Genomic DNA, 21,663 nt, shown 5'->3' with positions numbered 1-21,663 from the left:
GCCAACATGCAACACAGCTAAACCAGTGCTGTATTGACCATAAATTGTCAAAGGGATATCAACATTCATGCTTTCAGCAGTAACATGCCTCTTGAACAGCATGAAACCTCATCAATGCAGCAGAGCCAACACAAATTTTTTTTTAATACTTTTCCAATTCAATCAAATCAAATCCAATTCAAAGTCTCAACCAGTTGAGACATTTCAGATCCAGGCTGACAAGACAGGGCGAGCGACCAAATCACCCTGTCCTGGGCCTGATCTACATGAGCCAAGCTGATTGGAGAAGGGGGAGGTTCCTCCTCTAAGACCTGAGCTCATTTGCATCTTAGCCAAAAGGCCGGGATGCCGCTTTAAAACATTTTTTAAACCAAGCGCAGCATCCAATCCATACTACACTTGATCTTAGCCAAAAGGCGCAGCAGAGCCAACACAAATGTAACGACTGCTTTCAGTGCCATCCACCACTTTATTCCAGCAACATTCAGGCTAAGGATTCAGCCCACTCTACACCATTTTAGAGTCAGTACAGATTTATCGCTCACCATCAAGGCAGATTCATCACCAGAACACAGGTTGTGACTTCCAAAAAGAACTGCAAGTACACTTTTTCATTCATTGACACCAGTGCTGTGGAATTCTCATTATAAACAAGGAAGATTCTTCAAAACTGCAAGCATCAACAGGTTACACAACTGCTTCAAAGGCAAAAAGTTCTCTAACATAATCTAGATGTAAGCAAATGTAAGCAGCTCCCATTGTCCCCACCCTAAAAATTGGTATGTGGAATCTGATATGAAAAATCCAGTAAGTTATGACTGGACAAGTTTAAGCCAGAGTGACATGATCATACAGCATTTACACAGAGAACCTGGAATGTGTTGTCACAATACAAGGTTTATTTGGAGTTTTCTTGAATATATCTGAAGCAGTAGCAACAGGGGATATACAAGAGATAACTATCTGCACAATAACTAATCGTGGTTATTGTTGAAAGCACAGAAATTCATAGATAAATTATACTATGGTACAAATGAGATTTTCTATTGCCGAATGGATGGTCCAGCAAGGGATTAACACAATGGGAATAGATTAACACAATGGAAATACAAGTGACATCAAAATAATGCCATATGCAGGGAAAGTGGGAAGATCATTTATACTGGCTTTGTTATCATTTATACTGGACTGATAACTACAGAACTCGTATTTCAGGACACACAGTCATCCATACTACAATCTAACATCACAAGAACTTATTCAATTTACTGTTCTGATTCACTGATTATAGGAAATTTCACATTTAAGACACTAACCTCAAAATAGCAAAATGGGATGCCACAATTTTCATTGTTTGCTGATCACATATTATCCATTTTGATTTACAGCACCTCCGAGAACAAAGCTGTCCTGTGCCCGCATGCCAGACCCAACAACATTTGGGCTACGGCTACTAAGTGGTGTAGCCTGATAGGTATTCAGTAAAGTGAAGACGCTAGCAAAGCTGATGGTTAAAAGGGCTAACTTTATCAGGCTAAGAACTATGGAAGCAGCAGGAACAGGATGTGCAGTATGGAACAAGCACGAGAGTTGATTGGACAGCGGCTGTTGCTATGCCTTATGACTTCCTGACAGAGGAACGACTCTCAGTATTCATGACCAAAAAGACTGATTGATTAATGCTTGTCATGTGAGTGGATGCATGATCAATTCCAGCAAAATCTCTATGAGAGACAAAAAGACATTAGCAGCAGTAACCTGGGATTAACCACTGTAGAAGGAGCAGCAAGACTTCAAGTGTGGACTCGGAAACATTAGAACAAAGCCCATCAGCAGGGAATCTTTTAAGTTCACCTCACCACAGGTAGTACCTCTTAAGTCGTGAGTTTATATATTTTGTCAAGTTCTGATACCTTTTAAATACTAATGTATATAACGTTGTCGTTCAAAGGTTGGTTACTTTGCACGTAACAAAATTTGATGCCTGGTGTAATTTTGTGGTAACTTGGTACAGTACAATAAAGGAGATTTGTTGCATAATAATTCAAGAGTTTGACTGTCTTTGTCCATGGCGTCAGATGACCCGAGTTCGAAGGCAACATTGACAAATAACATTCATGCCACACAAGCACTAGACAATTAAAATATTCAACAACAATGAGTTTAACCACCTTCCCCTGAAATTCAGTGGTATGAGATAGTACATGCAGTGGTGGTCATCTTTTAAAATTCTATAGATTATGGAATAGTTCCTAAAGATTGAAGCTAACAAATGTAACCAACCTGTTAGTCTGACATCAGTACCAGGGAAATGCTGAAGTCTATCATAAAGGATGTGAGACCACAACACTTCGAAAATAATGGTAGGATTGGGCAGTGGCAACATAGTGCCCAACCTGGTGGAGGGGGTGGCAAAGACTCTGGAGTGGCATTTCAGAAGTCTTAAGTGTAGAGAGAGGCAAGACAGCAATGAGATTCCGGAATGATGCAGCCCAGGTAAGGGTGCCTATTAGCTTTGCCTATCCCTGAAGCAGAAAGCAATTGTGCCCTCTAACATTCCTGAGACTCATACTGATTGAAGGGTTGTGAAGGTTTGAAGTTGCGGGAACAAAGTTGCAGCAACATGTCGGGTCGCGGTAAAACTGGAGGCAAAGGGCGCGCTAAGGCCAAGACTCGCTCCTCCAGAGCTGGTCACCAGTTCCCGGTGGGCCGTATTCACTGGCTGCTGCGGAAGGGCCACTATGCCGAGCGGGTGGGCGCTGGGGCGCCCGTCAATTTGGCCGCTGTGCTCGAGTACCTGACCGCCGAGATCCTTGAGCTGGCTGGCAATGCGGCCTGGGACAACAAAAAGACCAGCCTTCAAGAGTTAACCCTGAACAATGTCAGCTGTCCACAATCTCAAAGTCAAGGAATGTGATGAATACTCAGAGTTCAGGGCTAAATGCTTGGGTGTACGATCGTGAGGCACTAAGTTACTTATGTGCCGGACCCCAACGTCAACCCCAACCTTTGCTGTTTATATATATATATATATATATATATAAATGATTTGGAGGAAAATGCAACTGGATTGATTAGTAAGTTTGCGGACGACACAAAGGGTGGTGGATTTGCGGATAGCGATGAGGACCATCAGAGGATACAGCAGGATATAGATCAGTTGGAGACTTGGGCGGAGAGATGGCCGATGGAATTTAATCTGGACAAATGTGAGGTAATGCATTTTGGAAAGTTTAATACAGATAGGAAATATACAGTAAATGGCAGAACCCTTAAGAGTATTGATAGGCAAAGGGATCTGGGTGTACAGGTACACAGGTCATTGAAAGTGGCAACGCAGGTGGAGAAGGCAGTCAAGGAGACATACGGCATGCTTGCCCTCATCGGCCGGGGTATTGAGTTTAAAAATTGGCAAATCATGTTGCAGCTTTATCGAACCTTAGTTAGACCGCACTTGGAATATAGTGTTCAATTCTGGTCGCCACACTGCCAGAAGGACGTGGAGGCTTTGGAGAGGGTACAGAAAAGATTTACCAGGATATTGCCTGGTATGGAGGGCATTAGCTACGAGGAGAGGTTGGAGAAACTTGGTTTGTTCTCACTGGAGCGACGGAGGTTGAGGGAGACCTGATAGAAGTCTACAAGATTATGAGAGGCATGGACAGAGTTGCTCTTTGTGCCCCATAGCATCAGGGAGCCCCTTTATAAACAGGAAGTGGTTCCACTCCCTCAATGTGCAGTTGGTGTGTGACAATCAGATGCGATTCATGCATGCATGGGCACGTTTTCCAAGGAATTTGCATGATAGTTATATGCTCGAGTAATCACAGATCTCTGGCATTAGAGGGTCACCCCAGGTTGCAGCGTTGGCTTGTAAGGGACAAGGGATATCCCAAGATTTTAGCTGATGTGTCACCAGTGTGGAGGCCAGAGACCATAGCAGAGGTCCGGTGCAAAGAAACTCCCATTTGATCTGTGAAAGAGCAGTGAATTGGCCTCCCAAAGATGTGTTTCCACTGCCTTGACAGGTTTGGTTGTGCTCTCCAATACAGCTCCCAGATGGTCGCCTAGATTGTGGTGGCCTGCTGTGTCATACATAAGTTTGCGCTGCAGCGGGGGGGGTGACCTTCATGAGGAAGACCTCAAGAAGCAGCCCATGTCCTCAGATTGGGAGGACATTCAGGAGAGAGTCAAGGAAGAAACTGCCGAAGATCCTCTGAGTGGGTGGCACAGTGGTTAGCACTGCTGCATCACGTCACCAGGGACCCGGGTTCAATTCCCGGCTTGGGTCACTGTCTGCGTGGGTTTCCTCCAGTTTCCTCCCACAGTCTGTGCATTGACCCGAGCGGGCGCCGGAGTGTGATGACTAGCGGAATATCCACAGTAATTTCATTGCAGCATTAATGTAAGCCTTACTTGTGACTAATAAATAACTTCAACTTTACTTTAAAAGGTTGGGGGTCATTCATTAAAGTGCTCAAGTGATCCCTGATCTGGGTGAATCAGACGCTTCACGCTCAGGCGTTTTCACATGGGGAAAAAAAATTCTAAGTGCCTAAAAATTGCACCCGTAATTGCACCACCAAGGCTAGCAGGAATCACACCAATTTCCTTGCCAAGATGAGACTACCATTTTTCAGAAAATTCTGCCCCATGTTTTGCAACCCCATTGGAATTTTGAGGATGTAACCAGCAGAATAGACAAGGGGGAACCAGTGAATGTGATGTATTTGGATTTACAGAAAGTTTTTGATAAGGTCCCACTCAGAGGTTAGTAAACAAAATTAGAGCAAATTGGATTGGAGGTAATATACTTGCATGGATTGTGAACTGTTTAATGGACAAAAAACAGAGGTTAGGAATAAATTGGTCATTTTCAGATTGGCCAGCTGTGGTGAGTGGGGATCAGTGCCTGGGCCCCAGCTATTCACTACTTATATCAATGATTTGGATGTGGGGATTAAATGTAATATTTCCAAGCTTGTAGATGATACAAGAATCGTGTTGAGTTGTGAGGAGGGTGAAAAGACACTTCAAGGGGATTTGGAGAAGTTAAGTAAGTGGGCTAAAATTTAGCAGATGAAATACAATGCGGAGAAATGGGAGTTATCCAATTTGCCAGGAATTACAGAAATGCAGAGCGCTTCTTAATTGGCGAGAGGTTGGAAAGTGTGAATTTCAAAGCAACTTGGATGTCCTTGTTCATTAGTCACTGAAAGCTAACATGCAGGTGCAGCAAGCAATTAACGCATCAAATGGTATGTTGGTCTTTATTATAAGAAGATTTGAATATAGGAGCAAAGATGTCTTACTACAATTATATAGAGCATTGGTGAGACTGCACCTGTGTGGTTTTGGTCTCCTTCCACAAGGAAAATATACTTCCCATGGAGGGAGTGCAACAAAGGCTCACTAAATTAATTCCTGCAATGGCTGGATTGTCCTATAAGATTAAATAGACTGGGGCCCGCATTCTCTGGAGTTCAGAAGAATAAGGAGGGATCTCATTCAAACATACAAAATTCTCACAGGGTTTGACAGGGGAGATACAAAGAGGAAGTTTCTTAGCTGAAAGGGAGTGGGGGGGGGGGGGGGGGGGAGGAATCTAGAACCAGGGGCACAGTCTCAGAATAAGGAGCAGGCCATTTAGGACTGAGGTGAGGAAGAATTTCTTAATTCAGTTGATGTATGCTGGAAAACTGAAATCAACAGATTTCTACATATTAAAAATGGTCTACTTCTGCTATTGCTTACTTTCTCATTACCATCACTGAATCCAGCATCAACAACCTGGGTGGTCGTCACCATTGACAAGAAACCTAAATGGAGGAGCCACTTAAATACTATAGATACAAGAGCAGGTCGGAGGCTGGATATTCTCACCACTAACTCAAAGTCTTTCCAGCCTGTACAAAGTGCAACTCAGAAACATAATGCAATACTTTACTGGATAAGTGCAGCTCCAATAACACTCCAGAAGCTGGACAAAATCCAGAACAAAACAGCCTATTTGATCAGCATCCCATCCACCAAGTTAAATATTCACTCCCTCCATTATTGAGGTACCATGGCTTCATGCGTACACCATTCACATGATGCATTACAGCAACTCATCAAGGCTTCTTCAACAGCCCCTTCCAAGCCCTTAACCTCTACAACCTAGAAGGACAAGCATGGGGACACCACCACCACCAGGTTCCCCTTCAAGTCACAAACCACCCTGACTTGGAAATATATCACCATTCCTGCACCAAAATCCTGCAAGTTCCTACTGAGAGGAAAAACTATGCCACACACACTGCAGCGATTGAAGGTAACCAGTCTATCACAACCTTCTCAAGTACAGTTAGGGATGGGAAAACTCTGCAGCTCACAAGCTTTTTTTTAAAATCACCCAAGATGCTTATTTATCACATACTCATACAGCACAGAAAAAGGAGCCTTAAAACATTTCCTAATGATTTAATGACTTGTGTGAATGTAGCTATACTCAATAGACGTGCACTGCTTTGTAAAGCCAGTGTTTTACAGTTTTAAAGCAAAATATGACATGCAATGCATAACCAGTAGATCCAAACCATACCAATAGTTCTAAATTCAACGTCCAGCTATTACAATCAAACCAACATGACAAAAGCTTTCTTTTCCTCCACTAACATTTAAAGCAACTTAATTGACTGTTCAACTACTTTAGAACATGGATGACAAGTCATATTGTGCCAAGTGTAAAGGCAAAATCATGGGAGATTGCCCACCAGAAATGAACTCCGACCTCTTGGCAATAATATAGTGAGGCAGATCAAGACCTAGCTCCTGAAGAGTACAGGCACTTTTACATTAATGAATATCTGAAGCTACCTCTAGACATGCAAAAGCAGTACTACAAAGACAATAAGAAGTTCCATAAGAAGTGAAGAATGCACTCAGGGACTTGCATATAATTCTTTTAATTATAATTTATTCACATCCTCTTTCCCTAACTTAATGACTAAATTCATGCTATCTTCTCAAATGATCAAGAATACAAGTCATTAATGCCTTTTGTTGGTCAATTTTAAGTGTTCAAGATCCCAGCAATAAATAATTCTTCAACCAGTATTTCCTTTCCTCCCAGGTATAATCTTAATGTTAAAATTTGTCAATGAGCCTAATGTTCATGTACATTTTTATTAGTCATGTAACTTATTTATTAGTCAGTGGGAAATTTTAAAAATGCCAGTTTAAGAAAAATAAATTTTTCACTGAACAAGCTTTGATCAAACAGTGTCTTTTTTTATAATTCACTAGTATAATGTTCCCGGAAATACTGAACATTCTAGATTATTTAGTAATCATAAATGTCAAGTCTAAAGACATGTCAATTTATGTCAAAAGTTATGGAACGCATTACTTGAAAGTGTGGTTAAATCAGATTCCATAGTAACATTCAAAAGGCAACTGAACATAAGCTTTAATAGAACCAATTTGCAAGGTTTTGGGGAAAAGAAACTGGGTGTGTGACTAAATTGGACAATTGTTTCAGTCAGGACACGTACAATGGGCCAAGTTATCCCCCTCTGTGTTATAAGATTCTATGATGTCAGCTACAAGATGACACCACGGACTTTGCAGCTCTCCCTCAGAATTGCACTGGTGTATCAGTCTAAATTATGTGTTCAAGTGCCTGGATTGGAACCCACAAGCCTACTGACTCAAGAGGCAAAAATACAAATTATACCAAATAAGGTTTCAGAGTAAGTTTTCTGATTAATTTATCAGATAAATAGTTTGACAATGTACAAATAATGGAGATTCGTATCCGAGGTGTCTTTCCTCATTCCCAAAAACATTGATAACAAACATATTTTCCCTGATCTGCTTTGTAAGCTTGTTCAATCATAGATCATAGAAAATCATAGAAACCCTACAGTGCAGAAGGAGGCCATTCGGCCCATCGAGTCTGCACCGACCACAATCCCACCCAGGGCCCTACCCCCACATATTTACCTGCTAATCCCTCTAACCTACGCATCTCAGGACTCTAAGGGGCAATTTTTAACCTGGCCAATCAACCTAACCCGCACATCTTTGGACTGTGGGAGGAAACCGGAGCACCCGGAGAAAACCCACGCAGATACGAGGAGAATGTGCAAACTCCACACAGACAGTGACCCGAGCCGGGAATCGAACCCAGGACCCTGGAGCTGTGAAGCAGCAGTGCTAACCACTGTGCTACCGTGCTGCCCCAATAGTAGCACTCTTTCCCAGTAGTGACAATGTTACAGGTTCAAATTCAAATCCTGAACGCAAAATTGAGGCTGATGTCAATGTAGTATACTGGATTTGTAGCAAGTGCTGTGCTTCAAATGAGGTATTGCAACCCCCTCTCCCTGTTCATATCTCCTTGAAATGACATAATTTGAAGAAAACAGGGATTCTAGCCAATATTTATAACTAGCCATTTACCTCATAGCAATGCACAAACTAGCTTCCACAATTGACTACAATACTGAGGTTAAACTTCAAAAAGCACATACAGTCACATCCCCAGAACAAGTTCTGCAGAAGGTCATTTAAACTCAAAACATTAATTGTTTCTCTCCACAGCTACTATCCTTCTGAGTTTATCCAGCATTTTCTGTTTTTATTTCAGATTTCAAGCATGGGCAATATTTTGCTTTTATTAACATAACTTGAAAGCTTTCTTCTCCCGCCTGCCCCTTATTTGATTTTGTGCAAACAGTTTTCTCTCTTGCCCCTCCTTTATTGTGGTTACCTAAGATTATTTGAAGATTAATATATAAAAAGTACCCAAGGAAATTTGTGATGTCATTAGTTATTCACCTGAAATAACAATTCATTGGAAAGGTCTCCTTCTATCAAACTCAATCTGGAATAAATTCAAAGACCCAGCCCCCTCTACATTCTGGGGAAGAGAATGCCACAGGCCAACGATTCTCAGAGAAAAAAAAACTCATCATCTCTGATTTAAAACATAGACCTCTTATTCTTCAACTGAGTTCCCTAGTTTTATTCTCCCCAACAAGTGGAAACATTCTCCTAGTGTCTATCCTATCAAATTCTTTCAAGATCATGTATGTTTCAATAAGATCTTCTCTCTTTCTTCAAAATTCCAATTGGTATAGGCCCAACCTGGTCAAGCCTTCTTCCTAGGATAAGCCCTTCCCAGAAATTAGTCAAGTAAACCTTCTCTGAACTCCTTCCAAAGCAGTTATATCCTTTTTCAAATGAGGCCAAAACTGTACACAGTACTCCAGATGTGATCTCACCAAGACCCTGCACAGCTGCAGCAAAATTTCCCTACTTTTACATTCCATTTCTCTTGCAGTAAATGTCAACATTCCATTTACCTTCCTACTCACTTGCTGCACCTGCATACCAACTTGGTGATTCATTCATCTGGACACTCAAATCCTTTTGTGACACCAAGTTCTGCATTCTATCTCCGTTTAAAGTGTATACTTTTTTATTTTTCCCACTAAAGTGAAAAAGTTCACATTTACCCACATATACTCCAGCTGACAAAATTTTGCCCACTCACCTGTCGATATTCCTTTGCAGATGGTATTCTTGACAACTTACTTTCCTATCTTTCTTGTTGTCATTGGCAAATTTAGCTACCGTACAATTGGTCCCTTCATTCGAGTCATTGATATGGATTATAAATAGTTCAGGACCCAGCACTGATCCCTGTGGCCCTCCATTAATTGCAACTTGTGAATCTGAAAAAGACCCATTTATCCCTGGTCCCTGCTTCCTGTTACCTAAGCAATCCTGTATCCATGCTGATATGTAACCCCCTACATCATGCAATCTTATCTCTTGTAGGATCCTTTGATGTATGTAAAATGTACTTTGGAAATCTAAGTACACCTCATCCATCGGTTTCCCTTTATCCACCTTGAATGTTACTTCAATAAAACCTCTAATAGATTAGTTAGATGCGATTTCTCTTTCATAAAGTCATGTTTGTTCTGCCTGATCACATTATCTTAGAATCCTGCTATAATTTATTTAATTATGGATTCTGGCACTTTCCCTATGACTGAGTTTAGGCTAATTCATCTACAGTTTCCAGCTTTCTGCCTCCCTCCTTTTTGAGTAAAGCTGTTAGCTATTTTCCAATCTGCTAGAACCTTTCCAGAATCTAAGGAAGTTTGGATGAGTATAACTAATGCTATATCTGTGCCACGAAATTAGAACCAATACATTCACTATCTCTGTAGCTACTTCTTTTAGGATCCTAGGATGCAAGCCACGGTATGAACTCATGAACCAGGGGAGAGTCGTTATAACATAAAACCCATCAAGAGGTACTCAGCCATATCTTTAAAAGGAGAATCCAGACCTGTCTTGCATATTGAACAGAGGAGCTCGACCTTAACAATGGGAGAGTTATGACCCAAAACTCATCAAGAGGTATTCAGCCAGAAAAATAGAAAAATACATTATGGTTGGGTGTTCCCCAGTTTCAGCAAGACTCCCTGATATTAACCATACCTTAAAAAGGGATATGTGCACCTAAGATGATCTGGCCTAAGCTCACTGGGCATTGTGACCCTTGCCCTGTGACCCCTTTGACTGATAGCAAGAAAACATTCCAGAAGGGCTCAGAGAGGGGAATAGAAATGGACATCTTGAGGCAATCCCCAGCAAAGACGCGATCAGCTTGCCGTGACCCGTGACAACGAAGAAAGTCCTGCATGATCCACCTTCATACTAAGAAAACCGAGTTCATCTGTTGACGTGAGCTCAGTGAGTCGAATCCAACAGCCCAGTCAATTTCACCAAAACGGGTAGTATATATGTTTTTCAGGCAGTCAGCCAAGTTTGGGGAAAATTTAACTTAATTTATTCTGTAAGAGTTGTTTCTTTAACTTGCAAGTGTTTAATAAAACTAAATTAGAACCACAGTCCTTCGTCTGTCTCAAAGTAAGAGCACCTGGGTAAGCATGTTTTTGGGTAATAAACTGGTCAAAGTGTCTGTATAGACTATTTCACAGACAACAATTGGTACCTATGTGAACAAATGACACAGAATCTACCTATCCTTCAGGAAGCATTTTGGGAAAAAGACACTTCAATCAACTAGTCAATGCAAACTTTTTTTTCAACAGCAGATACATACAAGGTGCAACAAACTGTAAACAACCACCTTATATTAAAAAGTTGATTATGTCAATTTCACTCCAACTCAAAATATTTTGGGACTCCTTGGAACAACAATTCTTCAATGAATGACTATTGAATAATTTCAAACAATATTTAGCATTTATTTATAAATACTAAAATAAAAGTTCATTAGACAGAATTACGATGCACAAAATAATCCATTAACAATAGCTTCAATCTGCATCTCAGACGTGACCAACTGCCATTTCATGCAGCTCTACTATGGCTGAAGATTGCCTCTAAAAATTCCTTATTCAGCAACTGCCCAGGTACTCAAATGTTTGTTCTGAACGAAGTAGCCAAATATCTTAAACCAAAGATAATGTAAGTTAATTCATTTTAATCAAAATGTCTCAAACTATCCAATGGGGTAATGCTGCATACATTGACAAGTCATCCAGCACCTTGCAGAAAGGCAAAACAGGAAGCAACAATGCTTTGACTGCAAGCACAAATTTATGATAAGTTACAGGATTCTAAAGCATAAAAGATGTCAGATGGCATTAACTGGAATGAAGGTGCCGTTCATGTTTATGACACAAACAGCTCTTAACTGGGAGAGAAAGGAAAATAGTATAGAACAGCAGTGGAAAATAACAAATGAAAAAAAAATCAGATGAAAGGTAAGAATTGAAAATGAAAAACAAAAATCAATGAGATGCATGACATGACTACAATCCAGACTGCAAGCAAAATACATGACACAAAAGTTTCAAAAATGGTTACTTGGTGTATAAATGTCACAGTCTGAAGCAGTGAGCAATTTTAAAATTTGTGCCTCTGGCAAAAGGCAATTTTTTAAAAACTGGACCTTGCCTTTTAGGTGGATAATTTTAAAACATGTCCCTCTGGCAGAATGCAATTTCTTTGGCTTGACCTTACGTTTTCTTTCTAGTTTTCACATCTTAGATCACTCTGACGAACAAGTCCCAATTCTGTACCCAATTCTATTCCTCCCTCGAGATCCAAGTAGGTTTGCAGTAACATGTCCAGGAAAATTAATATCGTTAATTTCCTTCAGTTACTTGACTTATGCCATCAGAAGAATCATTCCAATCTCCAAACTGATTTAGCATCACAAGTCCAGACCTCTTAAATTAAAGATGTTAAGTGAATTTATTAAATGAACAAAAGCTTATGAAGTCAAACATTTACAGTGGTCACCCCTCCAATCAACTAACTCAACAATATAAAGGTTACAACTCTGAAAACAATTCAGCTGGTGCTTTGTAAATAATAAGTTTATTAACTGTTTCTTAAATGTTTTGTGAGAGCCTAGGTAATATACAGCTTAGAAAACAAAAAACTTATTGTGCTGCCTTTTCAGGAGTTCTTAATCACCAAATTACACCTTGACCTGTCCCCCTACTCTTCTGACACTTTCGCCTTTCAGGATCTCACCTTGCTCTGACCTCATTAAAAATCCTCACAGCCCATTCACACCATTAAAATTTTCTCATTACAATACCTTTACTTTCCTTCCTTCAACTGCATCGAACAACTTTTCATCCTCAGCAATTTCATCATGATTTCATCCCTGAAATCAGTACCTTTTTAACCTCCCTTAATCTCTGCCACCATCGAAACTCCAATCCATATTCAGAGCCACCCCCTTGACCTTAAAATATCATGTGGTTTTGCTACTCCCATTGTTTGAATGACGGAGATGAAGCCATCTCTAATCACATCCTCCCCATAGCCCCATTCGCAAAACTATTTCCTTCAATGTCCATCCCTGAAAAAAATTCTCCCCCAGTATACTTACAACTCTCAAATTCCCATCAGTCTAGCCTTTGGCCCTTAATTCACCACAACATCACAGGTACTGATTGTGTTCAACAGCCATCTTAGATACAGTACCGTTGCAAAGTTGGGTAGACTAATTGTAGATTGGTGTTTGTAAAATGCTAGGGAGAAAGCATTGCATGGTCCATTTAAAACATGGTGCCTTTTCTGTGCTTAGAGAGTTAAAAAAATGCAAGTACATATGGAGCCGAAAATGAAACATTTGTATCGAAATGCCAATCTGCAGTGATACCAAGGCAACAGGCCTGTGACTTTTTTGAATTCAGCCAATCAATTTGAATTAGGCATGTAGATGCCAAGAATCTATTAAATTTAAATCTGATGGTGTTGACAACCTAGGATCAATCCTATTGTGGGAAATATGATATGTCATCACAGGTATAAGAGAGCAGTGGGACAAAAGGCAGAGAGCAACTGTGAGAGATCCTATGTATGTTTAGCCCTGTTTGTTTCAGTTTATGCAAAGACTTCATCCATGCAAAGACTTCATTTTAAAATATTGCTGCCTGTGCAATTACATTTAAATGCTAGACTGTAAGGGTTAACTAACAGCTAACTTGACTACATTTAAAAACTCAGAAGGCATGCTGGGTTAGCTAAAATTGTCTGCATTCCTGAAGAGTGCACAATGCAGGCAAAACAAGTTTTTTTCATAACAACGACTGCAAGGCTTGTTTGCCAGACAGAGACAGCATGTGAAGGACACTTACAATAACGAGATATGGGTTGAAATATAGTTTGGATTTTAGTGTGTGTTTGTGCAGCTTGTTTTAAAGATCCAGTTCAGTATGATCAGTACAGGGGCTGACAGTAAAAGCCAGTCTCTCCAAGTTCGCTTTGCTTTTGCTCTGCTTCTGTCATGATTTAGTTTTCTTTAAGTTCTGTTCAAGAAAAGAAATTCATTTCAAAACCCTGTACCAGTGCTGTTCCCTCGCCTATTCGAATGAATGAATGGACCCAACAAACTGTCACCTGCCACAGTTCACAACTCTTAACTCAAAGCACCATCTAGATAGCAAAGATACCGAAGAAGAAAGAAGTCCAGACGAAAGAATCAACAGAGAAGATCCAGAATATTATGGAGGACAAAATCTGGTTGCAATTTAGGGAGTAACTATATTCTATATTTTTGTGAATGAGTGAGAATTGTATTTATTGGAACAGCATGCCATTAGAATCTTGTTTTATTCGGAAATAGTTGATAGCAGGGATTTATTCGGTTTATTAATAGTTTAGTAAATTTGTTCACTATTAGTTAGATAAATAAATTGTTACATGTTGATTTTAGAGGGTCGCGGATTTATTTTGTATTTAACCACTAGGAGTTTAGATGTTTCACTAAGTGCAGGGAAGGTGGTAAAAGAGGGAGGTATGGCATTGTTAATCAAGGACAGTTGATTAACTGTCCTTGATTAACAAGGACAGTTAATCAACTGTGGCAGAAAGGACATTTGATGAGGACTCGTCTACTGAGGTAGTTTGGGCTGAGGTTAGAAGCAGGAAAGGAGAGGTCACCCTGTTGGGAGTTTTTTATAGACCTCCAAAAAGTTCCAGAGATGTAGAGGAAGAGATTGCAAAGATGATTCTGGATAGGAGCGAAAGTAACAGGGTAGTTGTACTGGGGGACTTTAACTTTACAAATATTGACTAGAAAAGCTATAGTTCGAGTACTTTAGAGGGGTCGGTTTTTGTCCAGTGTGTGCAGGAAGGCTTCCTGACGCAGTATGTAGATAGACCAACAAGAGGTGAGGCCACATTGGATTTGGTACTGGGTAATGAACCAGGCCAGGTGTTAGATTTGGAGGTAGGTGAGCACTTTGGTGACAGTGACCACAATTCGATTACGTTTACTTTAGCAATGGAAAAGGATAGGTATATACCAAAGGGCAAGAGTTATAGCTGGGGGAAAGGAAATTATGATGCGATTAGGCGAGATTTAGCTGGCATAGGTTGGGGAAGGAAACTGCAGGGGATGAGCACAATTGTAATGTGGAACTTGTTCAAGGAACAGCTACTACACGTCCTTGATAAATATGTACCTGTAAGGCAGGGAGGAAGCAGACGTGTGAGGGAACCGTGGTTTACTAAGGAGGTTGAATCTCTTGTGAAGAGGAAGAAGGAGACTTATGTTAAGCTGAGACGTGAAGGCTCAGTTAGGGCGCTTGAGAGTTACAAGTTAGCCAGGAAGGACCTAAAGAAAGAGTTAAGAAGAGCCAGGAGGGGACATGAGAAGTCTTTGGCAGGTAGGATCAAGGAAAACCTTAAAGCTTTCTATAGGTTTGTCAGGAGTAAAAGAATGACTAGGGTAAGATTAGGGCCAGTCAAGGACAGGAGTGGGAAGTTGTGCGTGGAGTCTGAAGAGATAGGAGAGGCACTAAATGAATATTTTTCGTCGGTATTCACACTGGAGAGGGACAGTGTTGTTAAGGGGAGTACTGAGATGCAGGCTGTTGGACTGGATGGGATTGATGTTCATAAGGAGGAGGTGTTAGCAATTCTGGAAAGGGTAAAAATAGATAAGTTCCCTGGGCCGGATGGGATTTATCCTAGGATTCTCGGGAGGCTAGAGAGGAGATTGCAGAGCCTTTGGCTTTGATCTTGTGTCGTCATTGTCTACAGGAACAGTGCCAGAAGACTGGAGGATAGCAAATGTTGTCCCCTTGTTCAAGAAGGAGAGTAGGGACAACGCTGGTAATTATAGACCAGTGAGCCTTACTTCTGTTGTGGGCAAAGTATTGGAAAGGATTATAAGAGATAGGATTTATAATCACCTGGAAAGGAATAATTTGATTAGGGATAGTCAACACGGTTTTGTGAAGGGTAGGTCGTGCCTCACAAACCTTATTGAGTTCTTTGAGAAGGTGACCAAAGAGGTGGATGAGGGGAAAGCGGTTGATGTGGTGTATATGGATTTCAGCAAAGCGTTTGATAAGGTTCCCCATGGTAAGCTTTTGCAGAAAATACGGACACATGGGATTGAGGGTGATTTAGTGGTTTGGATCAGGAATTGGCTAGCTGGAAGAAAACGGAGGGTGGTGGTTGATAGGAAATATTCATCCTGGAGTTCAGTTACTAGTGGTGTACCGCAAGGATCTGTTTTGGGGCCACTGCTGTTTGTCATTTTTATTAATGACTTGGATGAGGGCGTGGAAGGATGGATTAGTAAATTTGCGGATGACACTAAAGTCGGTGGAGTTGTGGACAGTGCGGAGGGAAGTGGCAGGTTACAGAGGGACATAGATAGGCTGCAGAGCTGGGCTGAGAGGTGGCAAATGGAGTTTAATGCGGAAAAGTGCAAAGTGATTCACTTTGGAAGGAGTAACAGGAGTACTGGGCTAATGGTAAGATACTTGGTAGTGTGGATGAACAGAGGGATCTGGGTGTCCATGTGCATAGATCCCTGAAAGTTGGCACCCAGGTTGATAGGGTTGTTAAGAAGGCGTACAGTGTGTTAGCTTTTATTGGTAGAGGGATTGAGTTTCGGAGCCAGGAGGTCATGCTGCAACTGTACAAACTCTGGTGCGGCCGCATTTGGAGTATTGCGTACAGTTCTGGTCGCCGTATTATAGGAAAGATGTGGAAGTGTTGGAAAGGGTGCAGAGGAGATTAACCAGGATGTTGCCTGGTATGGTGGGAAAATCGTATGAGGAAAGGCTGAGGGGCTTGAGGTTGTTTTCGTTAGAGAGAAGGTTGAGAGGTGACTTAATAGAGGCATACAAGATGATCAGAGGATTAGATAGGGTGGATAGTGAGAGCCTTTTTCCTCGGATGGTGTTGGCTAGCATGAGGGGACATAGCTTTAAATTGAGGGGTGAGAGATATAGGACAGATGTTAGAGGTAGGTTCTTTACTCAGAGAGTAGCAAGGGCATGGAATGCCCTTCCTGCAGCAGTGGTGAACTCGTCAACGTTGAGAGCGTTCAAGTGGTTATTGGATAAACATATGGATGATATTGGAATAGTGTAGATTAGAGGGGCTTTAGATTGGTACCACTGGTCGGCGCAACATCGAGGGCTGAAGGGCCTGTACTGCGCTGTAATGTTCTATGTTCTAGTTGCTGAAGAGTAGGTCATACCACTTCACACACACTGTTTACAGATTATGATGCGAGGTACTCCTCTTTGGACGTTTTGGTGTTAGTTCTCAGAGACAGTATCAATATCCACTTCATAACAGTACCCACTAAAACCAATACACTCTCACCTTGGTCATTCCTCAAGGCCTCAACTTAAGTCCAAGGGATGCAAACTTAAACAATATGACAGTGAACCAATTTAACCATTCACTGGACTATTTGGCTGGACTATTTAAGACACTCTCAGATCCTGATCTTTGCTGTTAAAACTGCTCATTATTTCAGGATCAGTCTGGAATGCAAACATAAGCCCTGGCTTCTGTAAGCCAACTTCTTAAATCCCTCTCCATTACCTCCAATAGTGTGAGGATCTCATGCAATTCTTTGTCACTAGAGATTGAGACCATCCAAATCACCTGACTCTAAGTTTCCTCCCTTCCATTGGGTCAAACTTCCACTGAACTACAAGCCACCACCCTAGTCCTGTGGGTGACACAGTGGCAAGCACTGCTGCCTCACAGGGCCAGAGACCAGCATTTAATTCCAGCCTCGGGTGATTGTCTGTGGAGTTTGCACATTTTCCCCATGTCTGCGTGGGTTTCCTCCGGCTGTTCCAATTTCCTCCCACAGTCCACAGATGTGCGGGTTAGGTTGATTGGCCATGCTAAATTGTCCCTTAGTGTCAGGGGGATGAACAGAGTAAATACGTTGGGTTATGGGGAAATGGGGTTATGGACGTGCCTTCAGTTGTATAGCCCTCAAGTTCTGGGATTTTCTCCTGAATTCTTGTCACCTCTCTGCTATGCTTTCTTCCTTGAAAAATCTCCTTAAAACCCACCTCTTCGAATCATTGAATGGTTAGAGCACAAAGATCGCCATTTAACCTGTAAGGAACAATTCACCAAGTGCCACTCCCCCACCTTTTCCCCCATAGACCTGCATTTTTCCATTTCAGATTATCTATTTCCTTTTTGAATGTCTGAATTGAATCTGCCTCCAGCACTCTCTCTAGCAATGCATTCCAGATTCTCTGGATGAAAGAGTGTTTCCTCATGGCACTATTGCTTCTTTTGCCTTTAATCTTTAAATATGTGTCCTATGGTTCTCGACTCTTCCACCAAAGCGAATTAACCACTCTCTCAACTTGTCCTGCCATCTCCAAAGATTTACACATGCATACATCAAGGTCTCTCTGCTCTTACACTCCTTTAGAATTGTATCCTTTAGTTTATATTGTCTCTTTGCTTCCTTTCTATCAAAATTAATCACTTCACACTTCTATCTGCCACTTGTTCACCCTTTCAACCAACCTGTTTATGTATGCCCTTCTGAAGTTCTACGCTATCTTCATCTCAGTTCACAATACATCCAAAGTTTCATACTGTCCACAAATTTTGAAATTTAGGTCATTAATATACATCGGGAACAGCGCCCTCACACCAAACCCTGGGGATCTCCACTATAAACTTTCCTCCAGTCTACAGCTCACCACTATTGTTTCCTGTCATTCATCAATTTTGTATCCATGAAGCTACTGACCCTTTTATTCCACGAGTGCCCACTTTGCTCAAGTCAATTGTGCAGTGCTTTATCAAACACCTTTTGGAAATCCACATACACCACATCAACAGCATCACCCTCATTAAGCCTCTCTTTACCTTATGAAAAAGCTCCAGCAGTTTAGTTAAACATGATTTGCCCGCAAATCCCTGCTGGTTTTCCTGAATTAACCAACATTTGCCCAAGTGTCTATTAATTTTGTCCGAAATCATTGTTTCTTAAAACTTCCAACCACCAAGGTTAAACCGACAGTCTGTAGTTGCTGGGCTTAGCTATAACATTTGCAATTTTTCAAGCCTCTGACACCAACCCTTTGACCATCTGCTTCAATATCACTTTTTGTAATTCAGTGTCATAATTTGCTTCATAGCAAAGAACTTTGGGACACTTTACTCACTAAGACGTGTTATATAAATTCAAGGGGTTTAATGCCACATTGACTGACTTTTGAGCAGATTCTTATTTGAAATTTAATTTGCTTTTTCACATTCCAGAAGAATTGGACCAAAAATTTATTTATCCTGCCTCTTATTTATCTGACTCATGGTTAAAAAAACTTGCAACATTATATTGATGGAAGTTTAATATAGGATTCTGACCAGTATTTTTAAATTGCCGGGTTTCCTCCAGGTGCTCCGGTTTCCTCCCACAGTCCAAAGATGTGCGGGTTAGGTTGATTGGCCATACTAAAATTGCCCCTAGTGTCCTGAGATGCGTAGGTTAGAGGGATTAGTGGGTAAATGTGTAGGAATATGGGGGTAGGGCCTGGGTGGGATTGTGGTCAATGCAGACTCGATGGGCTGAATGGCCTCTTTCTGTACTGTAGGGTTTCTATGATTTCTATGAAACTGAGACTGGATTTAAGAGGAAAGTCAGTAAATCAAAACTAGATGAAGATTCAACATTAACTCACACACTGAATTCAAGATTCACCTGAAACACAAGTTTAGAATTAAATCTATACCGGGACACTTACAAAGGTCAAACATTTTTGGAATTAATGTGAATTTTTCTTTTAACATAGCATTCTATAATTTATACTCCCTAATAATCTGTCAAGGCATACAACTATACTGTTGAATATTACATTTAACTACTGTTAAAACCAAGACATTTCCATACCATGCACAAAGAAATTACTTTCCAGCTTGCTTCCTTGGTTCCTCCAGCGCCATGCGCAGCAATAGACAAATACTTTCAAGCAAAAGACCAAAAAGATATAAAGTAACTCAAAGTATGCGTCTTTGTAAAAATATCAGAATCCCATGATCAAATTACTGCCTTAAAATTGTCCTTCATTTAACTGTCAATATGGTGCACTAAATTAAAGTTAAACTATTAACCATGAGACAAGTTACACATATTAATACACAGAGACCGAGGTCAAATTAAGGGTGCATGTTATGAAGTCCATTAACAAATCAAAAGAAGCAATCCAAAATACAACTTCCAATGAACTAAAATAAAACTTCAATGACAAATACAGAAATGTTACATCCTCAAAGCTATGTATGTACCAGCATGTGTTGAATAAGTATTGTCTATGGACATGGCTAATCAAGTTAGAAATATAAAAGAAGGTTCTGTAGTTCTGCACTAATTGACAAAATACCAATTTGAAGGTGAGCTCAACCATCATCTATGAATTGGCTTTAACTGATATGCACCTTTTTGTTGACAGGTCCTGCATTATCACAAAAGTCAGTGCTCCCTGTTCAACTAAAGTTGTCTGTACAAAATGAGAAATTATAATCATGTCATTTGTCCATTCTCAGCATATAGGACCAGTCTGAGGTTAAGTGTGTACACTGAAAAACACTATTTTATAAACATGGTGGCATATCTTTAAAACACAAATACTGATAACCCGGTGTTGGAGTGTTATATGACTCTGGCCCTTCGCTTATAAAAGCAAGTTAATTACACCTTTTAAAAATAATATTTATTGATCTGGTTTGGAAAGTTTTCAGATCAGATCATCAATATTTTTTTAGTAACAATGTGGAAACTTAATAAACAACTATTCAAAACAAAAGTCGCAGCTAAGTATACTGGCGGATGCCATTGTACTCAAGGTTGAAAAAAAAAGTGGAAATAACTATACGACTGGCTTCGTGAGATTGCAAGATACCCGCAGATTTACATTTCAACATTACACAGTAATTATTTCAAATCAGAGGGACTTAAGCTTAGGAACGATTTAGTTGTGCCCTTATAAAACCAATCGCAATGGGCACGGCCTTCGAACTAGGCGCGCCTCAAACCCAAACAGCCCCAAAAGTGGACGGAGGGAGAAGACTTCCAGGATCAATTCATCCTCAAATTATTCATCGAAATTGGGAGGCACACACCTGGGAGGCTGCAGGATTTAATATCCTTGACTGAACTCAGAAAGGAGGCAAATGGCCTGGGGGTGGAGGATAGGCGGAGTGGGACGGGAAAGAAACTGCAAACAAAAACAATTAAGAATTAGTTTGAACAGTAAGATTTTCCCTGTCGGGAATGGCTGGCGAGCGGGGATGTCACTCACCGACTCCATATTTCTCTTTTTTGCTTGGAATCCAACGCGTCATTGTTGCTGCTTAAAACTTCCTTCAACTTCTTTGCAGTGTTGTTTTTCCCCCTCGCTCTCTCTCTCCCCCCCCCCCCCCCCCTCAGTTTTTCCTTATTCCTCCTGGAAACTCCAAGCCGCCATTTTCCACAGGAGGAGAGCTCGAGCGGGTGAGAGAAAGTTCCAGTCATGTGTCTCGAGCGTCACCGCTCATCAAACTCCCAACGGTCGCAGGAGTTTTCCCAAAAAAAAACTTCTCTCCGGAGAGTTGCAGCTGTCTCCTGACGGTACGTTCCCAGACCAAAGACTACTACTAACTTAGTTGATTAGTTATCCCGTTTACAGCACTTTTGTTTTTCTTTTCAGTGGGGCGCTGGCTCCCACTATTATTGTTGGGAGAAATGTGGGAGGGCTATCCCTTTTCTTTTGTCAGGGAAGTTTTTTTGAACCAAATCCACAATGTTGACTTTCGTTTAGTTATATTAGAATAGACGGCCCC

At 40.9% G+C, this 21,663-nt stretch overlaps 1 protein-coding gene across 5 annotated transcripts in view; it reads right to left on the bottom strand.

Annotated features, from left to right (window-relative positions):
- The window catches only part of dock1 (dedicator of cytokinesis 1), a 617,564-nt gene extending 596,204 nt beyond the window's left edge, over positions 1-21,360 (bottom strand). For all 5 annotated transcript variants that reach the window (XM_078223434.1, XM_078223435.1, XM_078223436.1 and 2 more), the window contains exon 1: positions 21,144-21,360. In XM_078223434.1, the coding sequence (XP_078079560.1) occupies positions 21,144-21,186 (43 nt within the window). In that variant the 5' untranslated portion in view covers positions 21,187-21,360. The remainder of the gene's footprint in view (positions 1-21,143) is intronic.
- Between the last annotated feature and the right edge of the window lie 303 nt (positions 21,361-21,663).

Source organism: Mustelus asterias, chromosome 11, assembly GCF_964213995.1.
Source record: "Mustelus asterias chromosome 11, sMusAst1.hap1.1, whole genome shotgun sequence".
Classification (NCBI taxonomy): domain Eukaryota; kingdom Metazoa; phylum Chordata; class Chondrichthyes; order Carcharhiniformes; family Triakidae; genus Mustelus; species Mustelus asterias.
This window is presented reverse-complemented; position numbering and strand designations above follow the sequence as displayed.